The 13767-nt window shown below is 41.7% G+C and overlaps 1 protein-coding gene across 4 annotated transcripts in view; it reads right to left on the bottom strand.

The window, feature by feature from the left end:
• The window catches only part of LOC147193313 (voltage-gated potassium channel KCNC1-like), a 68867-nt gene that overhangs the window by 13232 nt on the left and 41868 nt on the right, over positions 1 to 13767 (bottom strand). For all 4 annotated transcript variants that reach the window (XM_086133276.1, XM_086133278.1, XM_086133279.1 and 1 more), the window contains 2 exons: positions 4211 to 4342; positions 2040 to 2901 (listed from right to left, as the gene is read on the bottom strand). In XM_086133276.1, coding sequence (XP_085989402.1) covers positions 2040 to 2901; positions 4211 to 4342 — 994 coding nt within the window. The remainder of the gene's footprint in view (positions 1 to 2039; positions 2902 to 4210; positions 4343 to 13767) is intronic.

Here is a 13767-nt window from a genome sequence, read left to right as displayed (position 1 = left end):
AAGAGAAAAAAAAAGGACATTTAAGAGCACAAAAACAGTAAATGGAAAGCTGAGATAAGAATAAAGGTGGTAACATTGTGGACGGTGATAGGGCATAATGACAAGATAAACAGAAGGACAGAACTAAAATGAAAATCATAGTTCAAAAAACAGGCTGCTTGAAATGGAACTGTAAACAGTTTTTGTGATTTTTCAAGCCTCAACCTCAAATTCATTGAAATTCAACAAAACCAGTCAAAGATGTGATTGCAGTGGAGGCATACAGCATAAATTTATGAGGGGTCAAAAACCAAATTGAAGCATTGATTTGGATTCAGATCTCCTGACTGTGAGGCAGTTTGTAATATCCATCCATCCATTTTCTGATCCGCTTTATCATCATGAGGGCCGGGGGGGGGGGGGGGGGTGGGTGCCGGAGCCTATCCCAGCTGTCTTCGGGCAGTAGGCGGGGGACACCCTGAACTGGTTGCCAGCCAATCGCAGGGCACACAGAGACGAACAACCAACCGCGCTCACACTCACACCTAGGGACAATTTTGAGCGTTCAATCAGCCTGCCATGCATGTTTTTTGGAATGTGGGAGGAAACCGGAGTACCCAGAGAAAACCCATGCAGAGACATCATATTAGCTTTTTATCGCTGCAAATGGCGTACATATGTGAAGTATCTCCCTCATCAGATATTACATTACTTTCACATTTGTTTTAGAGTCATTATTATCAGTTTAGAGTTCTTTATATCTACGTTGTGAAATATTGTCTTCCCTCTCTATAAATATGTGAAGGCAAACTCTTGCAATTAGGCTCTCTCTCTCTCTCTCTCTCTCTCTCTCTCTCTCTCTCTCTCTCTCTCTCTCTCTCTCTCTCTCTCTCTCTCTCTCTCTCTCAGCATTTGGGTGAATGGAAACTGAGAGTAAAGCCCAGCGCAGCTCACAACTCATCACCTCTGCTGGCAGTCATACTGTATCATCAATGAACACGAGTGAGCCAGTTAGCCATAAATACCTACTGTATGAAATGACAGTAAAGTTCCAGGACTGGTGTCATGATAAATACATTTCAGACCCATACTAAAAACTACATGTTTTCCCCTGAGAGGTCATCCCCCTGGAGTCCAAAGCACTTTCCCAGACATTTCAGTTGCACCTCCAGGAGGCATTCTAGCGTCGTCACTACCATCTTGATGTCATCCACATTTTCAAAATCTTGATGACTGTCTTGAGCTTGGGAAAAAAACAACAAAAAAAAACACAGTGCTGTGTCAGGTTGGGTGAATGGGGAGGTTGCTCCAGTGCAATGTTCTACTTGGCCAGGAGTACGCATCGCAGCCACAAGTATCTTTCCTCCCACACTGAACAAAAGCGATACCGCTGGATCTCTTTGTAGATGTGCTGGTTGATCAGCTGGTCCACATTGAAGCTGATACGTGTAGTTTATAGTTTGGGTTTTCAATATATCTTTTGTGACACGAGTCCTGGAACCTTTTTTGACATACTTCATGTACATAAACACCTCCTCTGCCATGTTTGACAACTGATGTGGTATGCTTTGTTGTCTCTGCATCAATCATGCTGATACAAATTTCCTTTGTCTAAAAAACAGATTGTTGGACATGAACATTAGAAAAAAAAATGGATTCTGACAGAGTCTAACAAGGCTTTCCTGTTCATGAATGTGACCAGTGGTTTGCACTTTGTTGTAAATCCACATTGATACAGCTACAGTACCTTCACAGGGGTGTTTCTGACTTCTGTTTGATGATGTGCGTGTTTTAAAAAAAAAACTTTCTAAGGAAAACATTCTGGCATGCACTTTGCCTGTTTATGTATTATTATTGTGGTGTTGCAATACTGACACATTGTTTCAAATCTATTAGCTATGAAGGTGAATAATTGTGTTGGTGATGGTTAAAATTCTGATTGTTTAGCCTTGGCAGAGGTCAGCGCTGTAAATTGTAATGGGCTATGTGGATGATATATGAACAACTCTCACAGTCACCGTAAAAAATACAAGAGACTTACTTTCCTGTCGATCACATACCTGCCCTGTTGATTTCAATGATCTCCTCTTGTGCCAGTGGACAATCTCCGGCACCCATCATGCTGCCAGATCTCACCATGCCAGGCCCCAGAACATTGCCCATCAGCCTGTGCGGCGAGGCGGTTGCCATGGCGAGGGCATCCGGTTTGCAGTAGTTGGGACTGCCTGGCTGTGGTGCACGGGGTATATGCTTGTTCCTCTTCTTGGGGAGTTTTTGCTTAGCCATGGCCAGGGAGTAGTACATACCAAAGTTGTTGACAATGACTGGGACAGGCATGGCGATGGTCAAAACACCGGCCAAGGCACAGAGGGCGCCCACCAACATCCCTGACCATGTCTTGGGAAACATGTCTCCATATCCCAGTGTTGTCATGGTCACCACTGCCCACCAAAACCCAATGGGAATGTTCTTAAAGTCCGTGTGGGCACCAGCGGTTGGATCATCTGGGTCAGCACCTACGCGTTCAGCATAGTAAATCATGGTTGCAAAGATGAGGACCCCAAGCGCCAGGAAAATGATGAGCAGCAGGAACTCGTTGGTGCTTGCCCTCAGAGTGTGGCCCAGGACCCGCAAACCAACAAAGTGGCGGGTGAGCTTGAATATGCGCAGGATTCGGACAAAGCGAACTACACGCAGGAAGCTGAGCACGTCTTTGGCTGTTTTGGAGGAAAGGCCACTAAGTGCCACCTCCAGGTAAAAGGGCACGATAGCCACAATGTCTATGATGTTCAGGGCACTGCGAAAAAACTCTGTTTTGTCAGGGCAGAAGATAACACGCAGTAGCACCTCAATTGTGAACCAAATGACGCAGACACCCTCAACATACGTCAGCCATCCATCTGTGACCACTTCAAACACTGTCTGTAGAGTGGAAGCAACACAAATAACACTGAATAAAGCAAAGCCTTCACATTTTACTGCACTACAGCAATAGGCATGTGAAACTAACACAAAATGACAGTGAAAAACATTCAATACACATTTTTTTAAAATTCAATTAATATTTGCAATTTGCAAAAGCTTCACATTCTTTTTCAATTATTAAAATGAAGTTCAAGTGAAATCTGCCAAATACGTAATTTGAGTAACCTGACTTTGTATTCACACATAAAGTAGGGGTGCCCAAACTTTTTTATTTGAGGGCCGCATACAGAAGAATAGAAGGGTGGAAGGGCCACTTTTACATTCTTCAACTTTTTGAAACATGCTAAAGTCAGTGAAGAAAGCAATTATAAATGGTTTGTAGTGTCTAGTTAATTTCATCAGCTTTCTGTTAAAGGTTTTAAGGCAAATCATAAATCAGCCATAGAGCACAATGTGGAAGAAACTAGTATTGCCTCTGAAATGGAGTTATCTTTATTCACTACAGTGTTTTGAAGATAAACAGTGTTATTCTTTGAATCGTAAATGGTTTATTGGTATCTTCGAATATAGAGAAAAGTTCTACGATATATAAACAAATGTATTACTCATAATGGCACCTATTTTTCTGACAGACTCCCTACTCACTCTGCCCACCTTCACCTTTTTTCACTTATCTTGCGGACCATGTCAAGTCAGTTTTAGATTTTATTTTATTATTATTTTTTGGGTCATGTCGCAGGCCACTGAAAAATGGATAGTGGACCAAAAATGACCCCCCGGGCCGTAATTTGGAAAGCACTTGTTTTAATAAGTCAATTTTAAGTAAGCTTTGATTAAGTGTTACTTATGTCAGTGTGATGTTATTTGACTGACCATTGTTGGTTTTTCCATCTTTAACCCTTTCTGGGACAGCGGTTACTGCAGTGGACAGCTTATCATGTTATCAAGTTTACAAAGTGCATGAAAGGCTTTAAGAAAGGGAACCAAGAATTTTGTTTTCACTGACTTGTGGTTGTGAATGTGTGTTGTGTATTCCTCTAAAATTATTGTGTAGAAAGTTCAAACCAATCTCGATTGACAATCGTTTTTAGTATTTTGGTCATTAATGCAAGACAGACCCCATGAATTTACAATGGGGCACATTCACACTAATAAGATAAGATAAGATAAGATAAGATATCCTTTATTTGTCCCACACTGGGGAAATTTACAGCCTCCAGCAGCAAGAATGTAGGCAGAAAGAAGAAGAAAAAACAAACAAACACCGTTCAATTAAGTGTAATCAACTCATTCAAACATCAAGTACCTCCTCGTGCGTCATATTGCTGACAGTGACGTTCTCAGTCAGGTTGTATATGGTGTAGAAGGTTTCGTGAGTCTCCAGGCAGAACGTAGAGATGGAGAGGAGGATGAAGAAGAGGGAACCAAATGCCACATACTGCAGAGGCAGGAGAGGAAGGGGTGGGGCGTTAATATGTTTCCAATTCCAAACCGTTTTCATCCTTCCCATCTTACAGCAAATGACTACAGCCACCTGTCATATCTGTGAACGCTCTTTTCTTTGGCTCATTCCAACCTGAACACTGCATTCAGGTGTTCAATAGTGTGTTCATTGCGCAAGAGTAGGTCTGCGTTTCTGAGCCATTGCACCATGTGGAAGCTGTTATGCAAGAAAGCCGCCTTTAGGGGGTATCTGTAACACCGTGGATAGTAGAGCAATGATGTGAGTGCAAATGACCTCAATGCTGCAAACCCAGTGAGCGCAGCACCCTCGGCCAGAGAGAAATGATGGATACAAATCGGAAAAGATGATACAGAGTGTGATGTGAGGATGAGGAAAATCGAGTATACCATACCACACCAATAATGAGATGATTAGAAGTTCTGTCAGGTATGTGAGTTTCCTAAATGTTGGAAGAATATTTAACATATACCGGTAAGTGGATATCTATCGTCGATCCAACATCAAGCACTCTGGACAGAATGTACACACACAACTGAAGTGTTTTTGCAAGCCATCCGTGTTTATTTTTTCTCTATTAAGCTCGTGTGTGAGTCCAGTCCTTATTTTGCTCTCTCTCTCTCTCTCTCTTTCTTTCTCTCTCATGCTCTTGCTCTCTCCTGGCAACCCTTTTTATTTACTGCAGTAGCATGTTTCCTCCCTTATGTGTGTATGTGAGTGATGCCCCCCCCCCCACCAACCCCTAACAGCTGATATAAATTTCTCCATGGATCTGGTCTTACAAAAATAGAACATCGTAACCCCCAAACAGTCATCATACAGTATGTGTCTGTACTACATAGAAACAGAATTTCTAACCAATTAATCACCCGGTACTTGTTTGTTGTCATCCCTGTCCAACCACATGCTCAGTACAGTTGCGTACTGTACACATCAAGTGCCACCGATAACTGTAATACGGTGCCTCAATATGCTCACATAACAAAGCAGTGTTGCTGTTATTATAAGCAGTTCACAGAACTTTAAAATGTTTTGGGAATGTGGGAGGAAACCGGAGTACCCGGAGAAAACCCACTAAAGGCACGGAGAGAACTGAACCCTGCACCTCTGCACTGTGACGCCGACACGCTAAGCAGTCAACCACCGGGCCACCCACAAATTTATTAAGTAACAAAAAAACAAATGGATGATTAATACTCGCTTGCAGTCGATGGAGGCTATGAATCATGGAGAGAACCATTCACCATTACATTTCCATCTGTGTATCCGAAGGGATCCAGGGGGATCCCAATGTGTTGCCATGCCAGCTTGACCTTCTCCCAGTGGAATGTGTCCAGGACATTTCACCAGGGATGCATCCAGGAGGCATCTTAATTAGAAGCCCAATCCACCTCATCTGACTCCTCTCCTGGGGAAGAGCAGCGGCTTGACTCTGAGCTCTCCCGCAGAAGCGAGTTTGTCAACCTATCTCTAAGGGAGAACTCAGAAACCCTGAGGAGGAAAATCATTTCCACCTCTTGTATCCATCACAGCTTGTGACCATTGGTGAGGGTAGAAACATCGATGAACCAGTAAATTGAGAGCTTCGCCTTTCGGCAAAGCTTCTGGACCACGATCAACCGGTGCAGCCAGACGCTGCACCGATTTGCCTGTCAGTCTCTCGCTCTATTTTTCTCCTCATTCATGAACAAGACCCCAAGGTACTTGAACTTCTCCACTTAGGGCAGGCGCTATTCCTTGACATGGAGAGGGTACTTCACCCTTTTTTTAACGCCATAACCAGGTGGCTGGCATCGTCTACCAAACCATCTGTGTGGAGTATGGACTGGGAACCCCGAGGTCAAAATGGGAAACACCTCCAAAGGTAGTGGAGAATGACTGAGCGAAGATCCTGTGGGACTTCCAGATACAGACTGACAAGATGGTAATAGCGAACCAACCGGATATCGTGATCATAGATAAATCAGAATCAGAATCATCTTTCTTGGCCAAGTATGTAAACACACAAGGAATTTGTCTCCGGTATAACACGCTGCATTAGTATCATCATAAACAAGGACATGACAAATAGGTATGGAAGGATATTTCGTAATGTAAGTGAACGGTAGTGCGGTGGTACCACCCAGTGACAACTGTGAGACAATGTGCAAGGTATCAAGCAGAGCTAAAGTGATCAGTGGTAGAATACAATACTATGACAGTTGTACAGTTGGTGCAGAAAATCATTGAACCATTTTAGAGTGACCAGTAGCAGTATTTGTTGTACAAGAAGAGTGACTACGTCATTGACTGTTTAGGGAGTTAATGGCTAGAGGGAAGAAGCTGTTTAAGTGTCTGCTGGATTTGGTGCGCATGGATCTGTAGCGCCTGCCTGAGGGGAGTAGCTGCAAAAGGTGGTGGGCAGAGTGCGGGGGATCCAGGAGGATTTTCCGTGCCCTTGTTTTGATTCTTGCAGTGTGCAAGTCCTCAAGAGGAAAGCCGTTGTAGTCGATGTAAACACCCGAAAGAAGGAACACAAGAAACTAGAGAAATACCAAGGGCTCAGAGAGGAGCTGGAGAGAGCCTGGAAAGTAAAGGTGACAGTAGTGCCTGTGGTAGTCGGAGCACTCGGGGCAGTGACCCCCAAACAGGATGAATGGTTGCAACAGATTCCGGGAACAACATCGGACATCTCAGTCCAGAAAAGCGCAGTGCTGGAACAGCAAGGATACTGCGCAGAACCCTCAAGCTTCCTGGCCTCTGGTGGAGGACCCAAGATGAATGGGGGATGGACACCAACCGAGGGGTGAGACGAGGAATATTTTTTTATATCGATCTCTCTCTCTCTCTCTCTCTCTCTCTGTATATATATATATATATATATATATATCTACTGTATCTCTCTCTCTCTCTCTCTCTCTCTCTATATATATATATATATATATATATATACTGTATCTATATATATATATATATATATATATATATATAGAATCCTTAATTTCAGTCATAGGCGCTCATATATATATATATATATATATATATAGCTAGCTAGCTAGATAGATAGATAGATAGATAGATAGATAATTTATTACAGTCATTTTTGTGCATGCAAATACTTATGTTTTTCTACTTTCTCTTTTTCATAATGTATGCTTAAATCTGTTTGTAGGGTTGCAATTTTGTTTTCTTGCTAATCAAGCTTTGGCATACAGTTTATTTTCGGCTGATGAACCATTTTGTTGTCATGGTGTACACTGTACGTGTGTGCACAAATAGCATGTGTGTGTGCAAGTTGTGATGTGTGAGTATGTGTCAGGTCAACGAGGAAGACAGACAGATAAGTCTTCGTCTAATCCAAAGAGAGCACATTGGGTCCCACATCTTATTAACCATGGTCTAATTTAACACCCCTATCTAGAGCTGTCCTGGTTACACAAACTTTTTCTATCTCACGCACACACACAAACACACACTGATGAGCTGGACTGAAGAATATTAAAAGGGAGCCACACAACATATCCCAGGTTTTCAATTGAATCTCTTTACACATGGGATGTTTTATATCAATAAAATTACAGTCAACATTTTTTTAACCTTTTCAGGGACAGCGGTAACTACAGTGGACAGCTTACTTATCATGTTATCAGGTCACAGGGAGCATGAAATGGGATTGAATCTCAGCTCAGGCTCAGTTTGCATATTCTCCCCGTTTTCTCTGGGAACTCTGACATCCTTCCACATGCCACATTCATGCACGAAAATTAACTGAACATTGTAATGAAAGTATGAACGCTTATTGTCTATGTGCCTGCCTTGCACTGCACTGATTACAAGTATGGGCAAGTGCCTATACAGTATGAAGACTTGATTGGCATCTTCACAAAGGGTCGAATTCATAAACATGTTTGGAGGAATTGTGTTTTTTTAAAATGTTTTTCTTTAAAAAAATAAAATAAAATAAAATCAAGCAGAATTTACAAAGTTCTGTAGATATTACTGTATTTTAGACCTTACCCTAGTAAGGTTAGTTGATGTGCTCTGTAGTTGAGTATTTGGTTTATTGGTTTATTTGATAAGGATAGATCCAAAAACATCGATAAACTGCACAGCAGTCTGATGTGTGCATCAATACGCTTACAGCAAAAGCTAATTTGCAGCGCCCAGCCCTGGAGAGGATTTTATAACCTAACAAAATACTGCTTAATATTAAAAGACAATGACAGCGACATTTACATAATGACGTAAATAAATAAATAAATAATACGGTACATGTAGCCTTAAACATGAGTACACTGCTAAATCTGGCACGTTCACAATTTTGGGCGCTTTTTAAACAAGTCCAATCTCGTGAAGGATTTAAAGAGATTTTCGGTATCTTTATAACCGCACTTGCTAAACCCTGGTGGGACGAAAAAAGACGTGGACAGGACAGCTATTGTTTGTAGAAAAATATATATATTTGGACAGAAAAGCCAAAAGAAGAGAAACATAAAGATTGCGAAAGAGAGCGTGTCCGTCCGAACTCGAGCGTCGTGTCGTCTCAACTAACTAGCTTAGCCGTTGTCGTGGCTAGGCTCACTTAGCTGTTGTCGTAGATCAAAGCTCTTTGATGTGTAACATCCGTTGCATCAGCACTGATTGGTTGAAGCCAAAAGACGTGTGTGCATACACGTCCGCGCTGATGCAGGCACAGCAGAGAGCAGCAGACTATAGACTGTTGAGTCGTGCTTCACTCGAGTGGCGTCGCTACAGATTTTAGTTTGGAAGGCAACAAGTACAGTGCGATTTTAAAAAGTGCCGTGGAGAGTGTGGACTTTGATGCTTACTAAAGGAAGTTCTTCAGACTCCTAATCTTAATCCTGTTACCGTATTTTCAGCACTAAAAGGCGCACAGAAAAGCCTTCCATTTTCTTAAAAGCTCACAGCGCGCCTTAAAATCCGCCTTGTGTATGGTTATTACGGTAATATGTCGCCCCCAAAATGGCTCTTTGCTGGAGACATGCTTACAACGCAGAGTTCAAATTTAAGGCAATCGGGTTATGCAGCTGAACACGGAATTAGAGCAGCGGCAAGAGAGTTCAATGTTAATGAGTCAATGTTATAACTTGCTGTTGGTTAAGTGGACTGTGTCGCTGCTTTATTAAATAAGTTTTACTGACATTTGATCGTTCTGTAGCAACGCCACTCAACAGCTAAGCCGTTTTAGCTGACTCAACAGCTAAACTGTCTTAGCTGTTGTCGTTTGTTCAAAGCTTCTTTGATCCGTGACATGGGTTGCGTCACGCTGATTGGTTGAACCACGTGCGTACGTGCTCGCTCTCTCGTGCACATAGCAGAGAGCAGCGGACAATGGACTGCTGAGGCGCGCTTGACTCGAGTGGCGTTGTTACAGTTCTGTTGGCATTTCCTTGAGCGTAGCTCCATCTAGTGGATGCATTGTAGATTGCACCTTATAGTGCGCTGTGTCCAATATATGAAAAAAATTACAAAATAGGCCATTTATTGAAGGTGCACCTCATAATCCAGTGCGTCTTTTAGTGTGGAAAATACGGTACTCTACTTCCAGTTATTAAACCTACATGACATACCACAACAGAGAATGTGATTTTTGCTTCCCTAAATGCCTCACTGGTCCTTCTCAACATCATTCCATTCCCTTGCTCCTGTCATTCACTCAGCATGACCTATATCTTTGCTCTACCTCCTTCCCTCAACAACTGTCTACTGCCGGGGTGTCAAACGCATTTTTGTCACAGGTCACTTTGGATTTAAAGGCTTCCCTCGGAGGGCAGTTACGACCGAATAAATGTTGAATCAACACATCTTACACACACACACACAAATAAAAGATGGATGATTCATTTTGAACTCATTCAACTATCTCTTTGTTGTTTCTTCAATTGTGTGAGTGTGAACGGTAACGAAATAATTACAACATATCAACGTTATTTATTACACATGACAATTCGACATTTCAGGATCAAGGAAGTTGACACACATGCTTTGCTTTTGCGGGCAATGACATGGCGATCTGAATCTGGGCCTCGGGCCTTGAGTTTGACACCTGTGGTCGACGATCTTTCCTGAGCTTTCTCGCGTATCTTCCTCATCTTCTACTTTCACCTGTCTATATTTCCTCATTACTTGCTGATCCTTTTTCTTTCACACCAATAGGAATGCCCCAGTGGTAGATTTTCAGGGCCACCATTGCAAGGCCTTCACTGCTGGTGTAAACCCTTCAAGCACTGACCTCCATCACAATGACCTCTATTATAAAGCTCTGATTATAAAATGACACATGTGGCTTGTGCCATTGGTGTACATCTGATGTTTGTAACAACCCAATCCGCTTCAAAATAGCAAAAGAATTGAATGAGCTATAATATGTCATGATCCTGTTCTTGTGTGTGTCCAGCAGGTGGCAGCGCAGGGCTTGTCCTCCAGCGTGCACACCTGCTGCCAACTTGCTCATCATGAATCAGCCATGTATTTAAGGACTGCCAAGATCCTATGCCTCTTGTCAGATTATTGACCTTGTTGCCGCGCTTGCTCAAGAGTTGTCACTTTTTACCTCTAGTTCTTTGGTAGTAAGTATTTATGCTATTTTCTTTTCAATCATGCTCTTGTTTATGGTCTTGTGCAATTGGACTCTCGTGATTTTGTTTGAATCCTCGGATTACTATTTCCTTGCCTTTTTCAAACGCTTTTTGTTCATGTATTGTGTTTCCAGTGATTTCTGCTTGTACTTTGTCGGTGTGCTTTCGTTAATCAATACATATTTTTGCTACATCGTTTTGTTTTGTGTCTACGTTTGTGGGATCCAATTGCCATTCAGTTCGTTCCAGAACTTGAAATAATGAATTTGGAGCAAACACACCAGAGATGCCTATACGAGTCCATGTGATCATATTATTTATGAATTGAGGGTTAGTTTGAGCAACACGTGGAAGTTATTTCTGGAATGTCATAGCTATTTATTACAATGTGTGTTAAAATCCCGATTGTGCAGTCAAACTTATAGACAAAAAAAATGAAAAGATCTTCAAGATGTGATGTGCTTGAAAAAAATTAAAGACATTTTTTTTAGAATCAGCATCAAAAATACCTTTACGGACTTATGAAGGCATCTCTAATTAAAATTTGTCCAGCATAATCTGAAAGCCCCAGAACATACCCAAGTTGCTCCATGCTTTTCAGTCTTCCTGTCTTTGCATTTCATTTTTGATGTCACTGATGTAACTTGACAAAAAGCTCCAGCTTTGTCATATCTCTCCAGAGGATATTCTCCAAACATTGTGGCTTATCAATATACAGGTATATTTCTGTTGTATTTGGTCTTAGTCACTCTTCACGGCTCCTTCAACAGGAAAACGACCCAAAGCACAAAGCTATAAACACCCATGACTGGCTACGAACTAAACAATACCTCGTTTAGGTAAGTTCTGTCTGAACAAGTCAGGCAAATAAATGATGACTGAAGCAATACGGCTCGGATGTAACAATTAACCAGGAAGGCAGTGTGAAACTACCTTTGGCTGTGATCTTTTTAGACAATTCGAACCAATCAAGTGGCCCAAAGTCAATTATGGTGCGGTGACATTACATTTGAGCTCTTCCCACTACTAAAAAGAGCATATCATTTACCGGAAGTTATTGGAAGAACGTGACAGGAAAACCTCCAACATCATGCAGTAAGAAGATCCTAATTACCTAAGTGCATTTATGTGTAGGAGAATGTGCAAGTCAGCAAGAGAGAGAGAAACTGTCAGTAAAGGGATGAGAGAAGGATAGAACGGACAAGTGGTTCCCAAATAAAAAGGCAGATTAGTAGGAAAGCGGGGACGTGCGGTCAAGGTAGGCAGGGGAAGCAATGCCTCCCTTGCATGTTGAAGTTGAAAAATACGAACCGTCCATCTATTTATATAGTTGTATTCAATGCAATTGACAATAAAGTTGTATTCAATTCAATTTTCAACACTGCGTGTCCTGAACAGAATTGTGGGAGTTTGCTGGAGCCTACCTCAGCTGTCTTTGGGTGGAAGGCGGATCTTACCCTGAAGTGGTCGCAACTCAGTCGCAAGGCACATATCGAGGCAAACAGCCATTCACACCCGCATCCACACCGTCACTGAGTGGGACCCAATCCCACGCTGCCTGCCCACATGTCAGGAGAGGAGACCACTACACCATCAGAGAGCCCACTAATTTATTTATTTTTAACATAGGCCCTTATTTCTATACAGTTTCCAATACACATCCAACAAAACTATTTAGAGACTCCAAACAAATACAGGATGATTTATATGGTAGCCTGCATCCACAACAGTGCACCACCACTGGGCTGAATTTTGGGGCCCCGTATGTCCCTGTGCAAGAGCATCTGTGGAAGAGTAAATCTGCTAGGTGAAAAGACATATGCTATTTTAGTTTAAAAAAAGATGAATTTTACCTTTTCTTAAACAAATTGTTGAACTGTGTGGAATTGATTGTAGCATAATTAACAGCTTTGAAAATAATGAAATGTTTCACTTGAAACACCTGAAATATAATCGTCTTTTTTTTTTGGTTCAGATATATTTATATCCAACTCTAGAGGAGTCAGTGCCTCTCTGCCTCACCACATGTCACTGAGGAAAATTACCGAAGTAATAATAAGACATTATTGGGAAAAATTAAAATCAAAAACTTTTACTCGGGCCAATGTATGACTATGCCACGTTCTCTTTGAAAATGGGTTATACCACAAATATGTTATGTGTTAAGCGTTAGCTTGTTAATCAATCAAATCTATGAGCCCTTGAAAAACAAGGAAGGGATTCTTGCTCAGTCCGATTCTGGCAATTTCCCTGCTCCAAGTGAATTGCTTGCGGCTCGACGGAAAGTCGATTTAATTAACGTTTCCTGAAGGCGAACTCCATAGCGCTATGGGCATCGTGGACTTGGAAGCGTTCCGTGGCTGGCTTCAAAAGTTCGTTGCACGAAATCAGCTGAGGAATGCTGTCTTATGTGGTGATCGAAGCGAGGTCAAGTGACAGACAGTGAGTGAGTGGAAAGAAAAGCTACCAGGTCTGTTGCTAGTGTCATTTTGTAGCAAATAGTCCTAATGTTGTTATATATTGTTGTAAACATATTGTTTGCTGCAGTTTTTGTGTTATAAACAGTTTTTGAACAATATATTTTTGCAATTTGTTGCTTGTGTTGTCACACATGTATGTTGTGAACATACGTGGACATTCATACAGGACATATACCGTAGTTATTTCCCACATAAGGAAATTCTGTTGTAAGAAAATATGATAACTTACTAGAAAACACTGGATCGCTCTACTTCTACTGATTAGATCACAACCCATCTGCAGCAATGCACTGGCTAAAATGGGTGATCAACAACACTGTTCTTATTTAAAAAGAATGTCAAT

Source organism: Hippocampus guttulatus, chromosome 16 (genome assembly GCF_054856545.1).
Source record: "Hippocampus guttulatus isolate MCC_2025c chromosome 16, RoL_Hgut_1.0, whole genome shotgun sequence".
Taxonomy (NCBI): domain Eukaryota; kingdom Metazoa; phylum Chordata; class Actinopteri; order Syngnathiformes; family Syngnathidae; genus Hippocampus; species Hippocampus guttulatus.
Note: the sequence above shows the minus strand (reverse complement) of the source record. Positions and strands in the feature narration are given on the sequence as shown.